Here is a 20,832-nt window from a genome sequence, read left to right as displayed (position 1 = left end):
CATTCTGTATGAATGCACACACACTCATGTATTTGATTGTCTGAAACCACAGGGGCACACTGAGCAGAGAGCCAAGTTGGAGAGCTGCACTGTTGTGTTGTGCGCGTTGCTTAGCGACCGTCTCCGCCTTGGGAGAGGGGAGTAGGTAGAAAGACGACAAGAAGGAAAATTGGGGGCAGAGAGAGAGAGAGAAAATGCCAAGCAAGTGTAATAAATAATCCAGAGGTGTAGTGATTGCCACTTGTTTGTGTGATGGTCTTATCTGAGCTCTACCAGAGAGTGATCTGTGGGTCCTTTTCACCCCTGGGTGTCTGCTGTTGGCCATTAGGGATGGAAAGTGGTTATGATAAGAGGATGTGTCAATGGATTCGTCTATGGACTTAGGCTTAAAAATATGAACTATAAACTGTGAGAACTACAGATGGGTTTATGCCAATCACAATCAACAGAATATGCTACTGACCAAAGGAATCATGTCCATTTATCTGATTCAGGAGTGTCAGAGCAAAGGGTCTGAATACATATAAAACTACAGTAGTTCTTGCTGTATTTAAATTTTAAAGCTGCTCTAATCAATATTTTTGTATTAACGATGGATGAAATGACAGTGTACTCATAGTAATGAATTATCACCTGACTCTGCAGTTCCCCTCAGTTCTACGGGCATTTTAGCGTCTTTCAGCTCATTGTTTTGGTTCAATCTGAATGCTCTCATTTTTAACAGCCTGGTTAACTACTAGCTGCTGAACATGATGTATCATTTATCTCCTAAAGAGTGAGATATTTGGTGTTGTTGGAGACCAAAACAGCGCTAAAAGAGGGCTCGAAGTAAAAGCTAATGATTCTTTGCTGCATCTTTGAATAGGCAAATCGGCAACTTTTTTCTAACACATTCACCACACATTCAACTTTACAAGGTGATAACATGTCAATATTGCTGCTTGTTGCACTGCCCACATATGGCCAAAATATCAATTAATGCAGGTTTGAAAGTTGAACAAGCAAAATGTCATTTACTTGTATACTTTAAGGGGCTGTACAAAATCTTAGGGTGGAAGGTTATGTATTTTGTCTTACTCCTGAGGGGAGGGTAGTCTAGTTTTTTGGGGGAGAGTTAGAGATTGAACTTTATTGAAATTTATTACTATCCTATAGCAGATCCTAACTTCACTTTATTCTGCATCTTAACATAAAGCAAAACTATAATAAAGAAAAATGTGTTAAAATTGGAAATGTGACATGTAAAGTGATAGTGACTGCTCTTGGTCCAAAAATAAAGTGGAGTATTTGGTAAAAAGCAAATATTCCACTTTATCCATTTTAATCATTCTGAAAACTGCATTGAGATTCATTGAACTAGTCCTGCCCAGCTTTGATATGATGGTGATGTTTTGTTGATTACCTATTGTGTTTATTGAGACCTTTTATTTTTGTATCAGAGTCCTTGCCTCAAGGCCAAGTCTTTACACATTCAGATTTTGTTTTCCAATTATCGTTTGTCCACTAAAAACCACTACATTTAGTCTGCTAATTTGCTTTTGTTTTCCGCACAAAATTGGTTGAATCTCATGACAAATTCATGACAAACCATGTCAGGCAAAGCAATATCAGGCCAACTTTGCCAAAGCATTTATTTTATACTTCTGAAATCTAAAACTTTTCCTAGATGTGAAATTAAGCTTACAATCTTATTGTAAAAACGTTTTCCCTTAAGGCTGAAACCATTAATTGCATATAAAAGATATTGATTTCAATGTTTAACGTAGTAGTACTGTGTTTAAGCCCCATTTTCTAATGATCCATCAGAGGTTTATCCACCCTGCCAACAATGAAATTGCAGAGGAAACACTGAACAATTATCACCTTTAATTCTGTCTAATTGCCACATGTATAGTGAATAGTATCTGTGCTGCTTTCATAAAGGCATGTCGGCCAAACCTTTGTGCTTTCACACAGATGACAGCGAGGCCATTATCTTCATCCCAAGGTGGCTGCAGTGTAGTCTTTCCACTTGTGCAGTTAATGAGCCAATCCACATCAAGTGTTCTGTGTTTCTGTGTTCTGTGCTTCCATTTACGTCGCATCCTGAGTGAGTCTCCATGGCCTTGCATAAGTGCCTTCCATTAGACGGGCACACACACACACACACACACACACACACACGCACACGCACACACACAAACTTAACAGTCCCACTGCTCATTGCCAGGGAGTGTGCGGAATAGTAAGTAATGGGATCTTGATATTAAGAAAGACATTTGAAAACAATTATTCAAATGGCTGTCTGCCTGTTGAATCTCCTAATCCCACAGTGAAGCACTCAAGCAAACACTCAGTGGTGTGACCCCAGCTGAATTAGCATGGAGGAAAAGAGGAGCACACAGCTCTGAAGCTTGAGATGCTAAAATGTCTAGACTGCTCTCTGGTTTTTCACTCTCATGCTGCCTTTGAAAGGAAAAGGCTTTTTAGAACATGAGGCAGAGGGAACAGATTTCCTGTAGCTTTTAGAGGTTGTCATACATGGCATTTCTCAAAATGTCAAAGGGACAGGTCCTTTATCTCTGAGAGACTTTGAATGTGTTTGGCAGGCGCTTAGCACAGGGCTTCACTCTGACCTGGCTCTGACACACCAGTGAAGCAGAGTTGTTACATTCAGTCTTCTTCAGAGTTAATAGATTATGTACTGCATATACACAGCTGCCACATTATTTGGTAGACCTCTCAGTTTACAGCTCAGGCTTTTAGGAAATATGTCATTTAAATTAAGCGTAAAATGTACAGACAGATCTCAGCCTGGTTGTTGGGCTGAACCCTGATGGTTCCAGATATTTTAAAAGTGAATCTAAAGTTATAAGTATAACAATGTTAACAAAAATGTGTATTATCAACATTTGAATCATTTCCATTTGTTAAATGTAGCTAAGGTATTATTAAATTGTTAAGCATTTGCATTATGGTGTATTTGGATTAGGGGTGGGAACGTTTACACTTTTTTTGTAAACAATTACATGTCTAGTTTTCTCCAATATGAGTATTTTTTTAGTTCAGATTGGAGGACCATATGCAGTATTTTTCTAAACAATTATAAATTTACCAGCGAGTACACGTGTACTTGTGTACGTTCCCATTAACCTTCTGATAGGGTTAGTGTGAGGTAACATTAACCTTTTGACAGGGTTAGTGTGAGGTAACGGTAATGTAGTGTTAGTAGCTGAGCTGAGCTAACGCTAACCTTATACCACAAACACTGGCTATAGCTTGCTACACTATACCACAACTTGTCTAACGCTGTTTAGCCTACTCAAATTTAATGATGAAAATGATGCAAATTACTCCAAATAGCCTGATGACAGTTCTGAGTGAATGGCAATAACGTTTAAGTTGCTATCTAATGTCATACCCCCCAACCCCAGTACTGGCTAGCTTATGTTAGCTAACTAGCAAGATTACATGATGCTAGCGCAATTGGTCCATTCGCTTAAATTGACAAAATGCAAAGTTAATAATCAAAATAGCATTCTCCTTGGCACGTTTGTCATCTTCTTTCATCTTTTTTTTTTGTACTACCTCTGATGGCTTTTGCCTTTTCATTTTCTCTAACTCTAATGCTCTCCACTCCACCATGATGCTCTAGAATGTTCTGACTGTGATGATCAATCACTGATGAACACAGTGAGTTTTCTGGGCACAATTTTGGTACCCTGGGTGGCCACCAATGTTGCCTATAGGAAGCAGCCCCTGCACAGGTGACACCAATTCCATTTGACATCACCATCCCTAGAACCACGCTGCTAGCATGACTAAAACGAATGGTCTACAATTGATGCAGCATAGGCCAAAACATCCTTCCTTTTGGTCCCCTAATATGGGCCAAGCTCTGAAAACCCTGGGTCCTACACTTCCCATAGTGTGTCTTCATGGGATCATACCTTCTACCTTGTTCAAACCCAGCACTTCGAATCTGTGGCAACTTGTACCTCTCAATAAAACAACTGTCCCCTAGTCCTTCGAAGGATTGCTGTCCTTGAGCCCAGACCAAGATTACTTAATCACACGGGTATGTCAGACTTGATGAATCTCCTACAGGGAGCAGTCTGTACTATCCATGACCAGTAAATTGACTTTGACATATAAAAAAAGTGCCCGTTTAACTTGGATGGAGGATTTTCCCAAGTGGGCAGAAAAAGTGAGGGGGTGGGCTGAAACAGATGAATCTACTGGTGTCATTGCTCCAGACTTTATCTTACAAAGCTTATTCTATTTGTTAGCTGTGTATTGTTGCATTTCCTACCTGCAAATGATCAATGACTTCTACTGGTAGGATAGGAGCTACGTTCCAAAAATAGCCAATGTTTTTATATGCATATATCAAAAATGAAACTCCTTATTGTTCACAGCCAGTAGTAGAAAGTCATTTTCACATTGCCATATTTTCTGCTCATTATAGACAGACCAGTCTGAGGTTCAGATGACTTGAGGTTTTTTCTTCACAAAGCCCGAATCTTCAGGGATATTATATATAAGTCCCAACCAACCCATTTCATCAGCCGCCAAAATAGCCGCGTTCCTATGAATACATCCCATTTCCATTGCAAAAGGCTGCAGCGGTGATTGACGCGTCCTTGTTCTCTGGTTTACATTAGATGTGAAAATAATTGGCACCTGTATTCCTCTGCATGCTCTAAAACCAGAGAAAAGCATAGCACCAGAGGTTTCATTTCACTCTGGAGTCTGATCCCCTTCTATTCACTCCAGATGTGGAGGGGCACACACACACACACACACCAAGGATTTCTATCAGAAATAGCTGAGAAGATTAATATAGAGTAAAGATGTGTCATATCATCATATTCCACACGTTCCACTGTTGCTGACACATAGAGATGAATAGCTCTGCATTGATATTTCTCTCACGGATATATAAGCCCTCATGCATATAGAATATCAACTTAAGTTATGTACTTGCATGTGTGCTTCTACCATCCCTCTACCCTTCACCTCATCCTCTTCTCATCCTCTCATCCTCTCTCAATCTCCTCGTCCTGCTCGCCACACATTCCCTCTGGCGATATCCGTAGCTAGTTATCATGAGAGCAAGCCTATTGAAGTACATTAAGCATCCAGTATCCCAGCCAGCCCTGACAGATTGGATGTGATCTTGGCGGTTTAGTGGGGTGTACGATGCCCAGGGAGAGTAATTGCTTGCGTAATTGCACTCTGGGGATCGGTAGAGCAGTAGGGCCTAAATTCATCCTTCTACCTGCCCTCAGGCAGCATGGACAACTCATGTCCCAACATCTGTCCATTCTTTACACCTTTCCATGAACCACCCTCCTTCACTCATTCCCTTCACCACAGTGGCTGGAGGGGAGGTTTATCGTGGAGTCAGCGGGCTGAGTGGTGTCAGGGGGAGCAGGTGGAGCATGAGCCAGGTCAGAGGAGCTCTGCATGGGTCTGAGGAGACAGATGGAGGAGGAGATTAGGAGGAGCATGGAGTTGCCCTGTTGATAAAATGAAAAGAGAGGCAGAGGAGACGAGAGGAAGACACACAGAGGATATGAAAGCCAGAGTCCAAGTGAGGGAAGATGTGTGTGCACCAGATATTCTCATAAGGAGCAAAAGATGAGGAAAATCCTCTCAAGTGGAGACAGTGTGGGTGTTCTGCAACTCATAAGGGGCTACTTTAGGTTTAGGACTTAGGAGTTAAAGTTAGCATGAAGTCTTTTAGTGCTTGCTTTCATTCCGAGTGTGATTTACTGCAGGGGCGCAAGATGAATACAGTTGACTGCAATTGTCTGGCAGGACTGAAAACCAAAGCTGTGTCCATGCGTGAACTGCTCACAACTCACAGATAAATTCAACCTGTAATAACTGGTTGTAAGCAGACACTTCCTATTAAGGGGTCAGCTATCAAAAAGGCTAGGAATCACTGGTGTATAGTATGCACCTAAAAGTAAAAACTGATTTTGAAACTTCACTGCCAATCAGTCTGCACAAAAGGAAGAAAAACATTTTTCCAAAGATTTGAACTTTTTTTTGTAGCTTTCTGAGGTGTTCTTAGAGTTTTTTTCCCCATCATCCATAATGTGTTTTAATTTTTTTCCAGCTGTGAGCGACCCCTCAATTTCTGGGCATTGCATTCTGGGGAAATATTGTCCAACAGCTCCTTTAAGAATCAAGTCAATTTTGCATGGACATTAATGTCTTACCTAATTTTGTCACTTCTCTAGTATGAATGCACTACATAATCAAATCCTTTTAGAATTAGTATGTAGTATGGAATTCAGACACTGCTCTGCTGTCAGATCAGACCTGAGGACTGTGAATAAAAACTACTGGATTATAGTAACAGTTAAAGGATAATACTGGCAATATCATATGTCTTTCTTAGTGTCCAAAACAATGTTCATTCATTAGCATGGACATGGGCATTGTAGTTTATTTTTTAGTTGATCCAACATACACCGTCCTGCTGCTGTAAATCACACTAGAGCATGTGGAAGTGTATTAATCCACGGCTGAAAGTAGTCCCCAACAAATGTACTATTTACTCCTGTTTGAGTAAAATTTACAACAAAAAAAACAACAACAAAAACTTCAGTTCCTAGCTGTGGCAGGAAAATAAGAAATTATACTCTTCAGTAGCAACCAATGTGCTTGGGGCTAGAGCCACAGGGTATGGGAGTCAGAAAATATTGAGATACAGACTAATACACTGTCTGCTTTTCCTTTGGATTTGTTGACAATAAGGAAAATCTGAAATAAAAACAGACTTATCATTTAATTTCAAGTGGCTTGAGCAAGGTTGAGGTGAAGAGTTGATGTCACTTCTTGTATGCACAGAAGATTACCAGTCAATAACTAAAGAAACACTTTTAATGCACCTGCAAAAAAATGCAGAGTCTAGGATGTTCTCCTGGATATTACCGCTTAAGCTTAAGGTTATTTTCAGGCTAAGATTTGAGTTTAGTGTTCAAATTAGAACTAGATTTAACTGGCATTAAAGGTTGGAGACAGTTCCCTAAAAGTATAGCTAAAGAAGCACAAACATACAGACTGCTTAAGTATGCAAATGTAGCTAAGTAGGTGTGTATGAGAGATCAGCTGTCAGGTACAAACTGTTTACTGATGCAGAATCAATGTGTCATTCTGTACGATGCATATGTGTGATCTGCACATGTTGCACAGCCCCTCACCACTCCTTATTTAATCCCCCCCCCTCCCCCCGTCTCTCTCTGTCACCGGAAGATACAAGGAGTTGTGTGTGTGTGTGTGTGTGCTGGCAGCTTAAGAGTGTTTACTGCAGCAGTGTGTGTGTGTGTCTGTATGTGTGTGTGTGTGTGTGTGTGTGAGAGAGAGAGAGAGAGAAAGAGAGAGAGAGAAAGGAGGAAGCTCACAGGGACAGACAGATGCTGAAGGATAAAGACGCGCAGCTGAGATCTATCAACTGCAAGGCGGGCGAGGGTGCCATGCTCTGACACTGACTCACATCCTCATGCACACACACCACACACACACACACACACACACACACACATTTCTCTACCACCCTCGGTGTGAATTTCATTCCCATCAGGGTGCATGTTTTCCTGTCTGAGCTCTTTGTATTGCCACCACCATGGGTGTCTGTGTGGGTTTGTGTGTTTGTATATGTGCACACCTTCACCTTAACCCTTACCGCTACATGCACAATGTTAACCATACTGTAATTGCTTATTATATGCATGTTTGCAGCTGCACATGCTGTGTGATGGTGACGCTTGATTTTGTGCAAATGCGTGTGTGCAAGTTTGTGTTACATTGTGTGTGTGTGTGTTTGTGGTGAAGTCTGGCAGCAGGAGCAGAGTGTAGTCAGAGTCACCAGGGAGAAGATGCAGTTACTGAGGAGAGTTGAAGGTCGGTGCACCAAATGAGGTCAGCATTAATAAATGAGCACTAATAAACAAACTAAATAAACATAAAGTATTTATTAGTTAATGGAACTAATCATAGGACAATAATAAAACTAATAAACCACATGAGTGTGTACAAATACATCTTGCACACACAGACTCATTCCTTCCGCTCACATTATCACTCCAGAGAGTACATCCAGTTATTCAGCAGTAGCAGATCTGATGTAGGTGGTATCTTATAGTTCTGCAGTTTTTAAAACTGACTCATCTTTGACACAACAGACACTCAAACGTAGCGAGAGAGCACCACAAACCAGCCCGTTTTCCCACACAGATAGATTCCCAGACAGAGCAGAGGGTTTGTTTTTCATGCCAGCTCCACCTCTGAACTGCTGTTGTCTCTAAACCAGTCTGTCCTCCTCCACTACATTTAGCTCTGTCATCTGCCCTGCCAAGGTTTCTGGAGGTCATTGCAACAGAAACAGCTCCATCTCTGCTCTCTTTTAATTTTCTTTTTTTTTTTTCTTTCTCCCCTCTCTTTCTTTTCCATTTTTTTTTCTTCTGAGCAGCTCTATAAAATCTCCCCACAGTATTTGTTTCTTGTTTGGATCTCATAACCTGCAATTACAATTCTTGTTGAAGGCATGCTGTAATTTCGCATCGCAGAGGAAATGTCTGCACTTTTGTCTTACTTACAGATCCTTCAGCTAAAACAGACGCCGGTTTAAGCTTCTGTAAGATCGTTCATCCGCTCTGCTGAAGTGCCCTTGAGCAAGACTGTGAATTCCTGCCAGCAGCAGGTCTGCTGTTCTTGTAGATGTGACTTTCCTATCATTTTTGTTCCTCTCCCCCCCCCCCCCACACACACTCTCTCCTCCATCTCGGTCTCACTATGATTTCCTTTCTCTCCCTGGCTGTGCAAGAACAGCGGGAGGTGTTCATGGTGCATCAAGTTTTTCCTCCCTCTGTCGTTTTTAAGGGAAATATTTTCAATGAAAAATATTAAAGGTCTCTGCCTCCCTTTCTCTCCCCCTCTGTCTCTCGGTTGTGTTTATGAAAGTGTGTTGCACTGCAGCCACAGCTTGGGGAACAGACAGATCTCTGTACTGAAGCATTGCAGGCAGAGCTGGAAGTCATGTAAGGACGAAGGCCTCTGCGCACGATAAATTCCCTTGATGGAAATGTCATGTAAGCACTATTTACATTTGGGCAGTGAGCTCATAAAGTTTGAGAAAAACCCAGAGAAAGATGTTTTTCTGCCATGTTGAGAAAAACCTCAACATGGCAGAGAAATGATGTTTTGTGTCAGTTTATGTGGGTAAAAACTCACACAAACATGCACTTTTATAACATCTTGTAGCTAACTGAGCTTTTTTTTTTTTTTTTTTTTTAAAGAATTCAGTTCAGGAGCAGCCAGATACTTTTCATAATTTTTAAAGGGGCATTGCTGCAATTTCACATCGCACTGCCTTAAATTTTAGGGATTGACAAGAAACAGACTTTTAAAAAAGAATGGAAATCAGCACGGCAGAAGCCAAGATACCCTGATGTTTTCTAATTTGGATCAAGCTTTAGAAATGCTGGATCCTACATTTCCCATAATGCTGGATCTTTTATTAGACACTCCCTGCCTCCTAAATGCCCACTTCTTTCAAACCCCACTCCTCCAGTTTGTAACACCGGCTTTCCGTTGTAAACTTCGAGTCTGACAGGCCAAGCTGAGATAACCCTGATGACATCATCGGGGCTATTTTTTAAACCTTGGAAAGCTCCCACCAGATCCATAGACGATATTATACAACTGTATTCACAGGCTGAGTCGTACTCATGAGGATTAACTGAGCTCCATGTGTGAAATCGGTGGAGTGCCCCTTTAAGGACATCTAAACGTGTGTCTCAGTCCTCTTGCAGGATAGATTCTCTACAGAACAATATACGAAAGAGTGTAGGATGAATAGAAAAGTATGTGAAACTCTAATATTCTCGGATGTTACAGTTCATTTGGTTGAAGAGTGGTGACTCAACAGGCTCCACTATCACTCCAACACACAGTGCAGTCTGGTTCATGCACTGCATCGACCACATGGGGGCAGTACAGCCACAGTTTTGACGGTCCTCCCATTATCCGGCTCATGCATGTCTCTGTGCGTGTGTGAAAGTGTATAAATGAATCAGTGTCAGTGTTCCTGGCGACCGGGGGCCTCAGTGTAAACAGTGGTGTGTGTGGCCCTCAGCGGGGCCTGTCACCCGGCTCGTCCTGTACCTCGTCAAGCTGAACGGCCCACTTTGAAGCGTTGGTGCTCTTCCTCTGATCTGTCAAGGCAGAGGCGGGCTAGGGGGGGGGGGGGGGGGGGGGGGGTCTGGACGGGAGGACAGAAAGAGGACCGCATCCTCCCCACACAGAGAGAGGGAGTGAGGAGGGGGGGGTTCTTTTTGTTTAGACTGGACTGCAGACTAATGAGGTGAATCCAGTCTAATGATCATATGTGACATCATTCATGTAAAAGCAGTATTTTCCTTATTGATAGGTTATCTGTATTTTCCTAAAATATGCAAGTTACTCAAAGTATGACTGTGTAGTGCTACTTTATCTTTTAAAATATTGCCGTGATATTCCTTTAAAACATCTACAATGACTTACAGTGTGATCTCATTCTGTACCTTGAGGCATATTTCATCTTAATATAACTATAATAAACCATACTCCTATAGGGATCTAGCTAGCTATAGCTTCACCGTGACATTTGTGTAATATCCCCTCTAATATTCCTGCTGGATTTTTTTTTCAGCTCAAACCTTGTCCAGTGCCAGATGTGATTCACATTAAATGCATTGAGGGCGCTCTTGCTCTTCCATCTCAGCGTTGAACAGAGGAAGGCGCACGTTGGTGAGCGTCTAGAGAGGTGGTGGTGGTGTGTATGTGTGTGTGTGTGTGTGCGTGCGTGCGTGTGTGTGTATGGGGGGGGGAGTTCTTCTTCAGCGTTTGAAAGGAGGCAGAATAGAGCGCCAGGGAGTCCAGAGGTCCGAGTCGGGGGGCCCCTGAAACTCAGAGAGGAGGTGGAGAGAGGAGGTGCTGAAAGGGACTCGATACCGCCTCCTCCGAAAAAGCCTGGAAGAATTGCGCTCCGTCAGTGCGCCCTGCCTGCCAGTCGGAGGATGGGGATTTTTTTTTCCATTCATCCACGTCCCCTTTTTCCCTCCTCCTTCTCTCAAACAAGCCAGTCGGTCTGTCAATGTGCTGCGAGCATTAGGGCAAGTCAAACCAGTGGGATTTTGAGGCAGAGAGACGGATGAGATAACGAATGAACCGCTTTCTACTGGCCGAGAAGCGACGCGTCCAGCTCTCCAAATGATGCGCTACATCAGATATGCGTCAATTTCCAACAGGGACTGATGCTCACAACTCGCATCTTATTTTTTTTTATCACTTCGCAAGTTTCACGTTGGCTTTGTGCGACATTATTAGAGTGGAGATGCTTTTCTAGCTCTTCGGTTTGTTTCTGTCTCAGTTTACTTGTGTTGTAGCTTGAATAGATTCTTGGATTTACCATCGATTTGGATTTTTTGATTTCTTTTCTTTCTTTTCTTTTTTTTTTTAAATTTTCAACGAATCCGTTGCTAAAGGATTTGCGGATTTACAACCCGTGTTCAACCTGTGTGTTTTTCAAAGAGGAGAATAAGGATTGTAATGCGCACTGACTAAGCCCACCGAGCATCAACATGTCTTTATGAGGATGGAGCTGTGGACACGAGTGACATCTTTTCCATTTTAAACGCTTTACCTTCACAGTTTTGGCCTGAGCTCGACTGTTTCCTTCTAACAGACTGACAATAATTCTTTTTTCAGTCCAGTCTGATATGTTGGAAGGTAGATCTTCTTGCGACAAAACAAGGTAGCCTAATGGGAGAGAAATCACATAGAGTCGGCACAGAGAACAAGGGAACATTGTTCGGAAAAAGACAATTAGGGCGCACCGAAAGGCAACAGAAATAGCTCTTGGGTGGCGATAAATTTCAGAAAATTCGATTCGGTGGAGTTATATTTGAGCTGAGGAGCAGTGCTTTGGAGAAAAAAAGGAGGACTGATGACAAATTAATGGGAAAGTCATGGGATTGGCACTGAAATAGTACGGCCGTGGACGCGCAGAAAAACCGTCGATTTTGGAGACCCAGACGCACGGATTGAACAAGTTTCTCCTGCACATTTCCGAGTGTGTTTTTTGGTTTGATCCAGTACAATTTGATGAATTTTGGATCCATGAGGTTATATACAACAGGCTTTCGCTTCACACTTTGACTGTCTCTACCTATAGCCTGCTCGGCTGTAGTCGCTCATCCTTTGTTTTTAGAGTCTCCTTGCAACAACATTGAAAACACAGAAAATATTTCCCATTTCTTCTAAATGGGGCTACATATGCTGGGTGTCAGGGTTGAGATGGCGTGTCGTGGAAGTGGGAATGGATTGGGGATCCTGCTGGTATTCTTACTGGATTTACTGGGGACGACGGCCAGCAATATGGAGCCCATCTACTGGAATTCCCTGAACGAAAGGTAAGAGGTTCTCAACTGCAAGACCTTAAATTTTTATTGTCTGCCTAATTGCGGGTTTGAACTTGAAGTTCCCTGCCCTCGCCTGATTGAATAATTAGTGTAATTTCAAGCTGGAAGTTGGAAATGCGACCAAAGCTCAAAAGATGGTTTAATGCAACATTTAATAAAACTCCCAGTACACTGTAAGTGTATGGTAGTAATGCAACATGACATACAAGACACTATAAAGTTAGATAAGAGGATAAATTCCCTACAGAGCTGAGGCCTACCGCAGACACACTCCCTATAGAGTATTAATGATTTTTTATTAAGGTCTCTCTTTGGCCAATTCGTCACACCTTCCTCCCAAAATAACATCATTCCATCATTAGTGTTTGCAGTATAACAGGAGTTCAGTATAAACAGTGTAATTTGATAAATGTATACCCATTGAGTTGAAACAAGCTGCTCTGTTTCACAGCTGTTCTGAATTTGTCACACTCACATTGATTATTGTGGATAATCCAGCTGTAGTTCTTCTTATTGGTAAAGTCCCTGTAAGCTGCAGGCGAATAGACACAGGCTTTGTGGTGTGTGTGTAGGAAAATAAAGACTTGTGTGATGCTCTAATTGCTGTTGCTGGATGACCTTGATTAAAGTCTAGGCCCCGGCCCGCAGGCCTCTTTTTGAAACACCCAGTCTGCCCACTCCGCCACGCTCATTTGCATTTTTTCTTTCCTCTGGAGAAGGTGTCAGGCATTAGCTGAGGAAATGTCATTTTAAACACCTCTCTGCCGCCCGGCCTTAACGACCGACACCACTTTTCTCACACCTCTGCCAATTTCCCTGTGTCTGAATAGACGCCCGGTGGGGGCAAGGAGGGGCTGGAGAATAACAGGGCGGCTTGTATGGAGGTGAAGGGGGGCTTTTAGTAACACCAAACTGACTGACTACTTTTCTGGGGACAAACTGGAATGACAAGGTTGATAAATAATTATATGTAGGCCACCAAACTATATTGGAGGGAACAGTAGCCTTAAATGCTCCTTTTTAATTATTTCTCATATTTTACAATTCATTCTCCAATTTATTGCCTATTTTAACCACATTCATAATGCTAAAAAATACAAAATTAAATTTAGATTTATGTCAGCCAACAAAACCTTGCCATCTCCAGCTCACACCCATGCCAGAGGCTTTTTCAGAGACAGGTTTTTACTGCGTCCGTGTGCTGTAGGCTATGCAGCCTGCCCAGTTTCTCCCCTTTCCACAGATGTGACTGCGTGGGCCCCGCTGTGGAGCCAGGCATGAAGCCCTTAATGAGGGCTTTTTGTCAGCAGTGGGTGGATTCACCCAACAGGGAGCAGAGTTGGACACGGGAGGGTAATTTTCACTGAGAAGCTAACAGCCTGGGCTTTTGAGGCCTTACAGGTGATTCCACGCCATTGTTTCCTAATGGAGTTTAGTGTTAGGTGGGTGTCGGGGCTTAGTGAATGAATGGGCCTGGCTGGTAATTAGAAGGGTGGTGGCTTTGACACCAGACTCCATAGTCATCTCCACAGATTTGCTCACTCATATATTCAAAATACAAAGCCTGGACTATGAAGCTTATTCGCAAAGCTTACAATTCATAGTTAATCAGCTTAGTCATTTTTCCAGTTTATTTTCCTGGCCCTTTTACACCCTTGCATGTACTTGTTACTTCTCGGTGTCTACATGACAAGAGCAATACTTTAGTTTCCGCTGCCTCAGGGCAAAATAGGCTTTGGCCCTGGGCTGAAATATGTTAAGAGCCCATGCTTGTCCAAATAGTGCGCATCTTCCAAGGACAAAGTCCTGAGCCCACACACATCTGGTTTGTACTTCTGAAATGAGGCGAAAAGTAAGCAGAAGCAGTCTGTATCAATCAGGTGCAGGAGTGCATGTATGGTTCACATCTTGTCTGTGTAGCAAATGGACTGTCACGTTGTTAACCTCTAAACCTCTGCTGGATGTACTGCTTTGAAGTTTCGACCATCCACCTGCAGCTTCCCTCCACCTCTCCTCCCATCTTTCTTTCCGCCTCTGTGAGCAATCTCCAACTCCTTCTCTTCCTTGGCCCCTTCTCCCCTCTGTCTTTCACAGCTTTCGCCCCCTTCTTTCCTCATATTTTTTCTTCCTCTCGTGCCGCCCTTACCTACGTGCCCTCTGCTTCCTCCTCCATCCCTCTCACCCTCCTTTTCCCTCCTGTCACTTTCCGTCTGTCTCTATCTCTACCTCGCTCCGTCACCCCCCACCCCACCCCACCCCTCCGGTGCAGTGACCAGACGTAGCAAATTGGAAACATGTGTCACATCCAGCCACTAATTATAGAGCTACAGCAGCCACTGACACGCCCAAAGATGTGTTAGTAGTGATGGGGTGAGAAGGAAGAAGGAGGTACCCATCGGTGTAGTGAAGGATACCTGAATTTTAGCTCCCCTTTTATTTACAAAATTAATTCCTGGAGTGCACAATAAATTCTTAAAAAATCAAGCTGACATTACAGCAAAATATAGTATGAAAATGTTTACATCCACCCTTTTATTGACTGCTCCATCAGTTGAAATTGCTGCTGCCCAACAGAAAAAAAAAAGAGACAGAGCTGTGCAGAGAGGAATATAAACAGAGACAGGTGCTGGGAGGTGAAAGAGAAACAGAAGGAGCGGTAGAGAGAGCAGAGATGGGAGGGAGAGACAGTCCTAACCTAAGTAAATCAATACCAGTTAAGTCTCAAGTGCCAATACAGGTTCTGCTTGAGGAAGAGGGAACTGAACCAGAACGATCACCTTGGGAAGAGCTTCCCCCACTAGACATACATTATCCTTATCTCAGCATCTCCTATTATCGGCCTTACACGGCCGCCCTAATGAAAGATCGAATCTTACATTACTGCTCAGGAGTTTGGGGGGGTGGGGGGAGGGGGTTAGGGGGTGCTGAGTGCAAGTGACCCACACACACACAAACACACATACACAGGAGATCAAAGAGTGTAGGTCACATTGATGGACACACAAACGCACAGAGAGAGAGAATTAATTCAATTAGAGAGAATGTTGGCTGCGGTCACTCCTCTGATCACAGCATATGGAGTTTCGTAGATTTTGGCCCCTATTGCAAGTTTGATTTCAATGTCTGTTCTTAAGGCCAAAGCCTCTCATTCACCCCTCCCTCTCCTTGCAGGCTCTTTCTCCTTTTTCCTCTCTTTCCATACTTTAGTAAACGGCTGTAGATTATTGTAAACGGCTGCTGAGGGTGGGTGTCTCCTCGCTCTGCGCTCACGGTGACTTGTAATACAACTATTCCCCCTAAGATCCACATTAAAATTTAATCCCCCCTTCCCGTTTCTCAATAATTCATTAATCGCCGGCTAATTGGCGCCGGATAAAAGACTAGCTAACTAGGCTAAGTGTTTCAACTACAAAAAACCAGAGAAAAGACTCCAAAGGAAAAAAAAAAAAAAAAAATTACTGGAAATCTTTTTGGTGAGGGCACTCTGGGATTGAGCGCAAAGAATGGAATAAGTGTTAGTAGGTCAAACGGGGTGTCCTATCAATAGAGAAGCATTCTAACACCAGTCTATTGATTGTCTGTATGTTCCAAACTCCACACCCGGTTTCACCCCTGTGAAATCAACCCATAGGTTCCCCCCATCGTGAATAATGCATGCATGCACTGAGGCCTTTCTGGGCTGTGTGGATAAGTAAGCAGGAGCCTGGTAAGCCTACACGCATCCTTAGGCTAAATGATTAGAGAATATCCACTGGGTAGCTTTTTTATTTTAAGAGGGAGTGTAAAAACAAGAGAAGGAATGTTGTGGAGAGAAGAAGAGAAGGAAAGAATATGAACCATATTACTCAAGCTGCCTTTTAAAGGAAGCAGGCAGCGGCTCTCCCTTTCTCCTTCGCTCCCCCCCCCCTCCTCCTCCCTTCCCACCTCCCTCTCTCTCGGTAAGAAAAGAGGAGTGTGTGTAAGTTTACGAGCTGAGAGCAACAGGAGCTGTGAAAAGAGGTTTCAGCTGAGGTGGCAGAACGGAAAGGCAAGGGGAAGGAGAAGGAGAAGGAAGCCAATCCGGCCACAGGCTGGAATCTCTTTCTTCTCTTTCTTCAGGGTTGCAGGCAGGCAGATGGACACACAGGTGAAAATACAGACATGTGAACAGACAGATCCATTGCAAACACACAGTCTCAACAGATGCCCGCACACACACACACACACACACACACATAAATGAGCCTCAGGGGGCGCGACCTCCCCTCCCATCTCTGTCGGACATGTGTGTAAAGAGTGTGAGGTCCTAATGTATCTCTTTTGTTGCATGTGCTAGTGAGCATTAAACACACACCGCTACCCACAGACGGTAAACACAGGAGGGAAGACACACACACACACACACACACACACACACACACACACACACACACACACAGGGGAGGAGAGGAACTTGGTAGGCGTCACGGACTGTTGTTCCACACGGAATTCATTCATTATTTTATCACTCGATTATAAGTTTATTTGGCAGGGGCAGTGCGCATTCATCAACATCATAACAGCTATAAAGCACCGTTGTAAATATGCTGGTGTTAGCTAAAGAACTAATTTACTTCCCCAGTCCCCTGGGCTTTAGAAGTGACTTTGGGATTTTAGTAATTGTTAAAAGTGCTGATGATTAGGATGAAGGAGATTAAAAGCGTGTGGCTGGTTGAGCTGGTTCAGAATGTTGGAACACATGCAGAAACAAGAAACTTTCTTTCCTGGATATATATGCATGCACACACACACACACACACACACACATATATACACTGTGGTAGTAGTGGTAACAGTAATCCAGGCCGCAGGTCTGAAGGGGTCACATGTGTCCCAGCATCACTGGGCAGATTGCCCTGGGTGACTGAACTCAGAGCCCCATAGCAAAGCCAGCCAACACACACATACAGACACACACACACACAGTCACACACACACACCCTGGCCTCTCATTAGCTTGCTTCACAGCACACCCTGCCTAAGCAGGATCATCCAATCCTCCTGGCAGCATTTGGACTGGGCCAGGTCAATCCTCCTCCCTCGGGTGACAGAGAGAGGTGGACTGGTGGGAAGCCAGTCCGAAGGTGTGTGTGTGTGTGTGTGTGTGTGTGTGTGTGTGTACACACGTGTATGCGGACTTCACAGGCCAGAGGGGTGTGCAATGTTGAAACAACTTTTCCCTCCAGTTTCTTAGCGCTTTCTCTCCTTCTCCTCCGGCATCCCTCCATCCTCCCCTCCTCGCTGTTGAGTTTTGTTGAGGCTCTGTATCAGAAGACTCCCAGCTCTGCTGCTCTGCAGATCCCCACACCACTGGGTTGGGCTCACATTGCAGCAGCGACTGTGGCTTCGGCATCATTCCAGATAAATGGGATAGCAGCAGGAGGGAGTTGATGCTGTTGTCATTTTCGTGTGTGTGTGTGTGTGTGTGCCTGGATGCTGGTTTGTGAGAGAGGATGTGCTGGTATGTTCGTGTTTGTGCCTTGAATACTAAATAGTGTGGAAAGATCTCCAACATCTAATCCAAACTGCGTATGCAATATGCACTTTGTACCGCAAAAAATCTTCCTCTAATCAAGTAATTTTTGTTGTTTTTGACTACTTACTTATTTTCTTAAAAGAACTGAAACATTAGTGCAATTATTTTAACCCTTTCCCCACAAAAAAGAAACTAATTAAGTATTTGCTCAAATTGATTTTTCTTTTTTGATGATTTTGTGTCAAGAAAAAAAAAGTTGAAATGTTCTCAGAGTTTTGGCAGATTGCTTCATTTTTGTGAAGGAAAATAAGGATTTTAAAACAAGTGTAAGACAGAAATTGCTTGATAAAATGGAGATTTTTTTTTTTCTCTGTGTGTGTTATTGTTTGTTTGGTCTTTTCACACCTGCTCTCCCCTCAAGCAACATCAAGGTGGAGTCCTCTTTTGCATAGCCCCACACACGGTTATGCAGAACTTGTAAAATGCAAAACAAAAGACAAATGTTTTTCCTTCTCATCTCTCAGTCACGCCCTCAGAAGCCGGAATTCATTCCAGTTTTAGCCTTTGTGTTCCGTCACTTTCATCAACACTGAAACTACATCACTCTCTTCTCACCGTCTGCCAGTGGTCGTCGGTGCGACGCTCTGATTGGACACTGGCGACAAAATGGTTTTGTAACTAAATGTTAAAGAGGCTGTGTGTGTGTGTGTGTGTGTCTACACAAGAGAGACAAATGAGTGGGTTTGCTGCTGGACAGCTGTGCCTTGTCACAGCTGAAGCTTTGGCAAACATTTTCGACCGATATGAGCATGGGGGCAGAAATAGAAGGAGCTGGTGTTGTTAGAGTGAGATGAGGGAAAGATAGAAGAGAGAGGAGGAGAGCAGGGAGCTGACAGGGTCATAGAAAGAAACAAAAAGCACGGGAGACAGTGAGGGAAGGAGAGTTAAGAGAGAGATGGATGGTTTGGGAGTGCGGCACGGTTCGACAGTGGTAGTGGCTGATGTGACGCGAGGCAGACAGGGAGAGTGACTGATGATCTATAGGTCACCGGCATGACTAGCTGCTTCCTGCTCACATACAACTGAGCCGGCCTCTCATTCCTCATTACTGACACGTCCCATAATATTTATCCCTGTGAAGTCCAGCATGAAACCTGGTAAGCTTTAAAGGAATTCATTGACTTCTTGAGCAGAATGAGCTCTCTGATTAACTTAGCATGGCGCGCTTAGACGACTGGCAGCTGTTTCCCCTCTCTGTGTTCGGTATTTACTGAAGTTCTTATGTTAAGATGAGATGTTGCAGCACACACTGTGTTTAAACTCAATACACAGTATGCACAGGTCACAGTGTTAGAAATGATGCCAAATGCCTTGTTGCAGAACAGTGTGTTGATAGACCTAAGTTGCCAAAAGCTAAATCAATTCCATTAAAGGAAAACTCTACTGTTCCACTGTATAATCAATATCAGAAGTTCATTATGTTCCAAGATGAAGTGTTGTAATTTACATTTATTGGTGAACTCACCTTGTCTGAAACTGCCAGTTTCTGAGTTTCTACATTTCACAAAAGAGAATGTGTTGAGTTGTGTGTTGGTAGAAATTTAAGTTATTAATACAGGAAATGCAAGACACCAAGTTTTTTTTCTGTGACATTTTTAAGAGTTGTGCTGTTTATTCAAAAGTCAGCTTGCATTCTGGTCTATTGAGGCTACAGTCAATTGGTGTTTCTGGCTTGTCGTTGATAGATTTCATCCTGTGCGATTGTTGTTGAGTCTAGGAGCCAACAGTCTTTGATTCTGCGAAATACACTCCAAAACCTGACGTTCGGCAGGCAAGCTTTTCTTTTATTGTACTCCATTGTAGCTGAGATGGAACACAATCTCTCAAAGTCATGTCGGGAATAACAAAAATACACCGTCAAACAACAAAATGGACCTAGAAATGCAAGGCGCGCAGCCGGTAGCTGCATGCTTTTGTAAGTGATGAAGTGGTTACAGGTGGAGTTTTTTTTTTTAAATATCTCATTTTACATTTATATTTTTGGCATAAGAAGCTGTTATCCAGAGATTTGCAGAGACACACAGAGCTGCAAAAGTAAGCATACATGAATCACCCTGCCTGCAAGGAGCCTGGTAACAAAGCAGAGCAACTGTTCACTGCTAAACTACAAAATGATACATGGCTTTTATTTGTATGTGTGTGTGTGTGTGTATGGTGGTGGTGGGGACTGGAGGGGGTGGATCCCCTGGCTGTTGCACTAGATGTTTGGTCTCCTGTGTGGGAGATATGGAGACCTGTTACACCAAAGCATCTTAGCTTTAAGATAATCTTTACCCATTGACTTACAATGGGTAAGAGATGATCCTCATGCTAAGAGGCTTTGGAGGGGAACCCTGTCCTGCTCTGCCCCGCTGCACTAACAACCAGTCATCTTGAAACTTGGCTAAATAATAAGCGAACATATTTATTACCCCATATGAGCACAGGCCTACTTCACTACCTCAGATCATTTGTAATATTCTCCATCCTTAACTCCCAGCACCTTGATTATATTTCCAGTCTTCACGCTTTCTCTGCAGATGCTTGTGTGAGTGTGAATGCACGCACGCACGTATGCATCGTTCTAATTAGGAGTTAAAAGACCGTACAGTGAGCGTAGTCCATCTGGCTTTGGCATTAGCCCATCGTTGTTACAGTCTATGGGGAAACTGACCTTGGCTAGCTGCTCAGGGAAAAATCACACTCCATTTCCTGGGTTGTGCATTAAATATAATTTAAGTAGGATTGACGTTAAAAATGCGAGATTAATTCTTCAGTTTTGGATGCAGGTTCGGGCCTCATGCCTCATGAACGTCGTCAGTGTATCTCACTTTGTAGAGATCA

General features: G+C 43.2%; 1 protein-coding gene across 1 annotated transcript in view; it reads left to right on the top strand.

Annotated features, from left to right (window-relative positions):
* Positions 1–10,698: 10,698 nt before the first annotated feature.
* The window catches only part of efnb3b (ephrin-B3b), an 80,027-nt gene continuing 69,893 nt past the window's right edge, over positions 10,699–20,832 (top strand). The window contains exon 1 of the mRNA XM_044341581.1: positions 10,699–12,446. Within this exon, the coding sequence (XP_044197516.1) occupies positions 12,298–12,446 (149 nt within the window). The 5' untranslated portion in view covers positions 10,699–12,297. The remainder of the gene's footprint in view (positions 12,447–20,832) is intronic.

The sequence above is a fragment of the Thunnus albacares genome, chromosome 22 (genome assembly GCF_914725855.1).
Source record: "Thunnus albacares chromosome 22, fThuAlb1.1, whole genome shotgun sequence".
NCBI lineage: Eukaryota > Metazoa > Chordata > Actinopteri > Scombriformes > Scombridae > Thunnus > Thunnus albacares.
The sequence above is the reverse complement of the archived record's forward strand: the minus strand, read 5'-3'. Positions and strand labels throughout refer to the sequence as shown.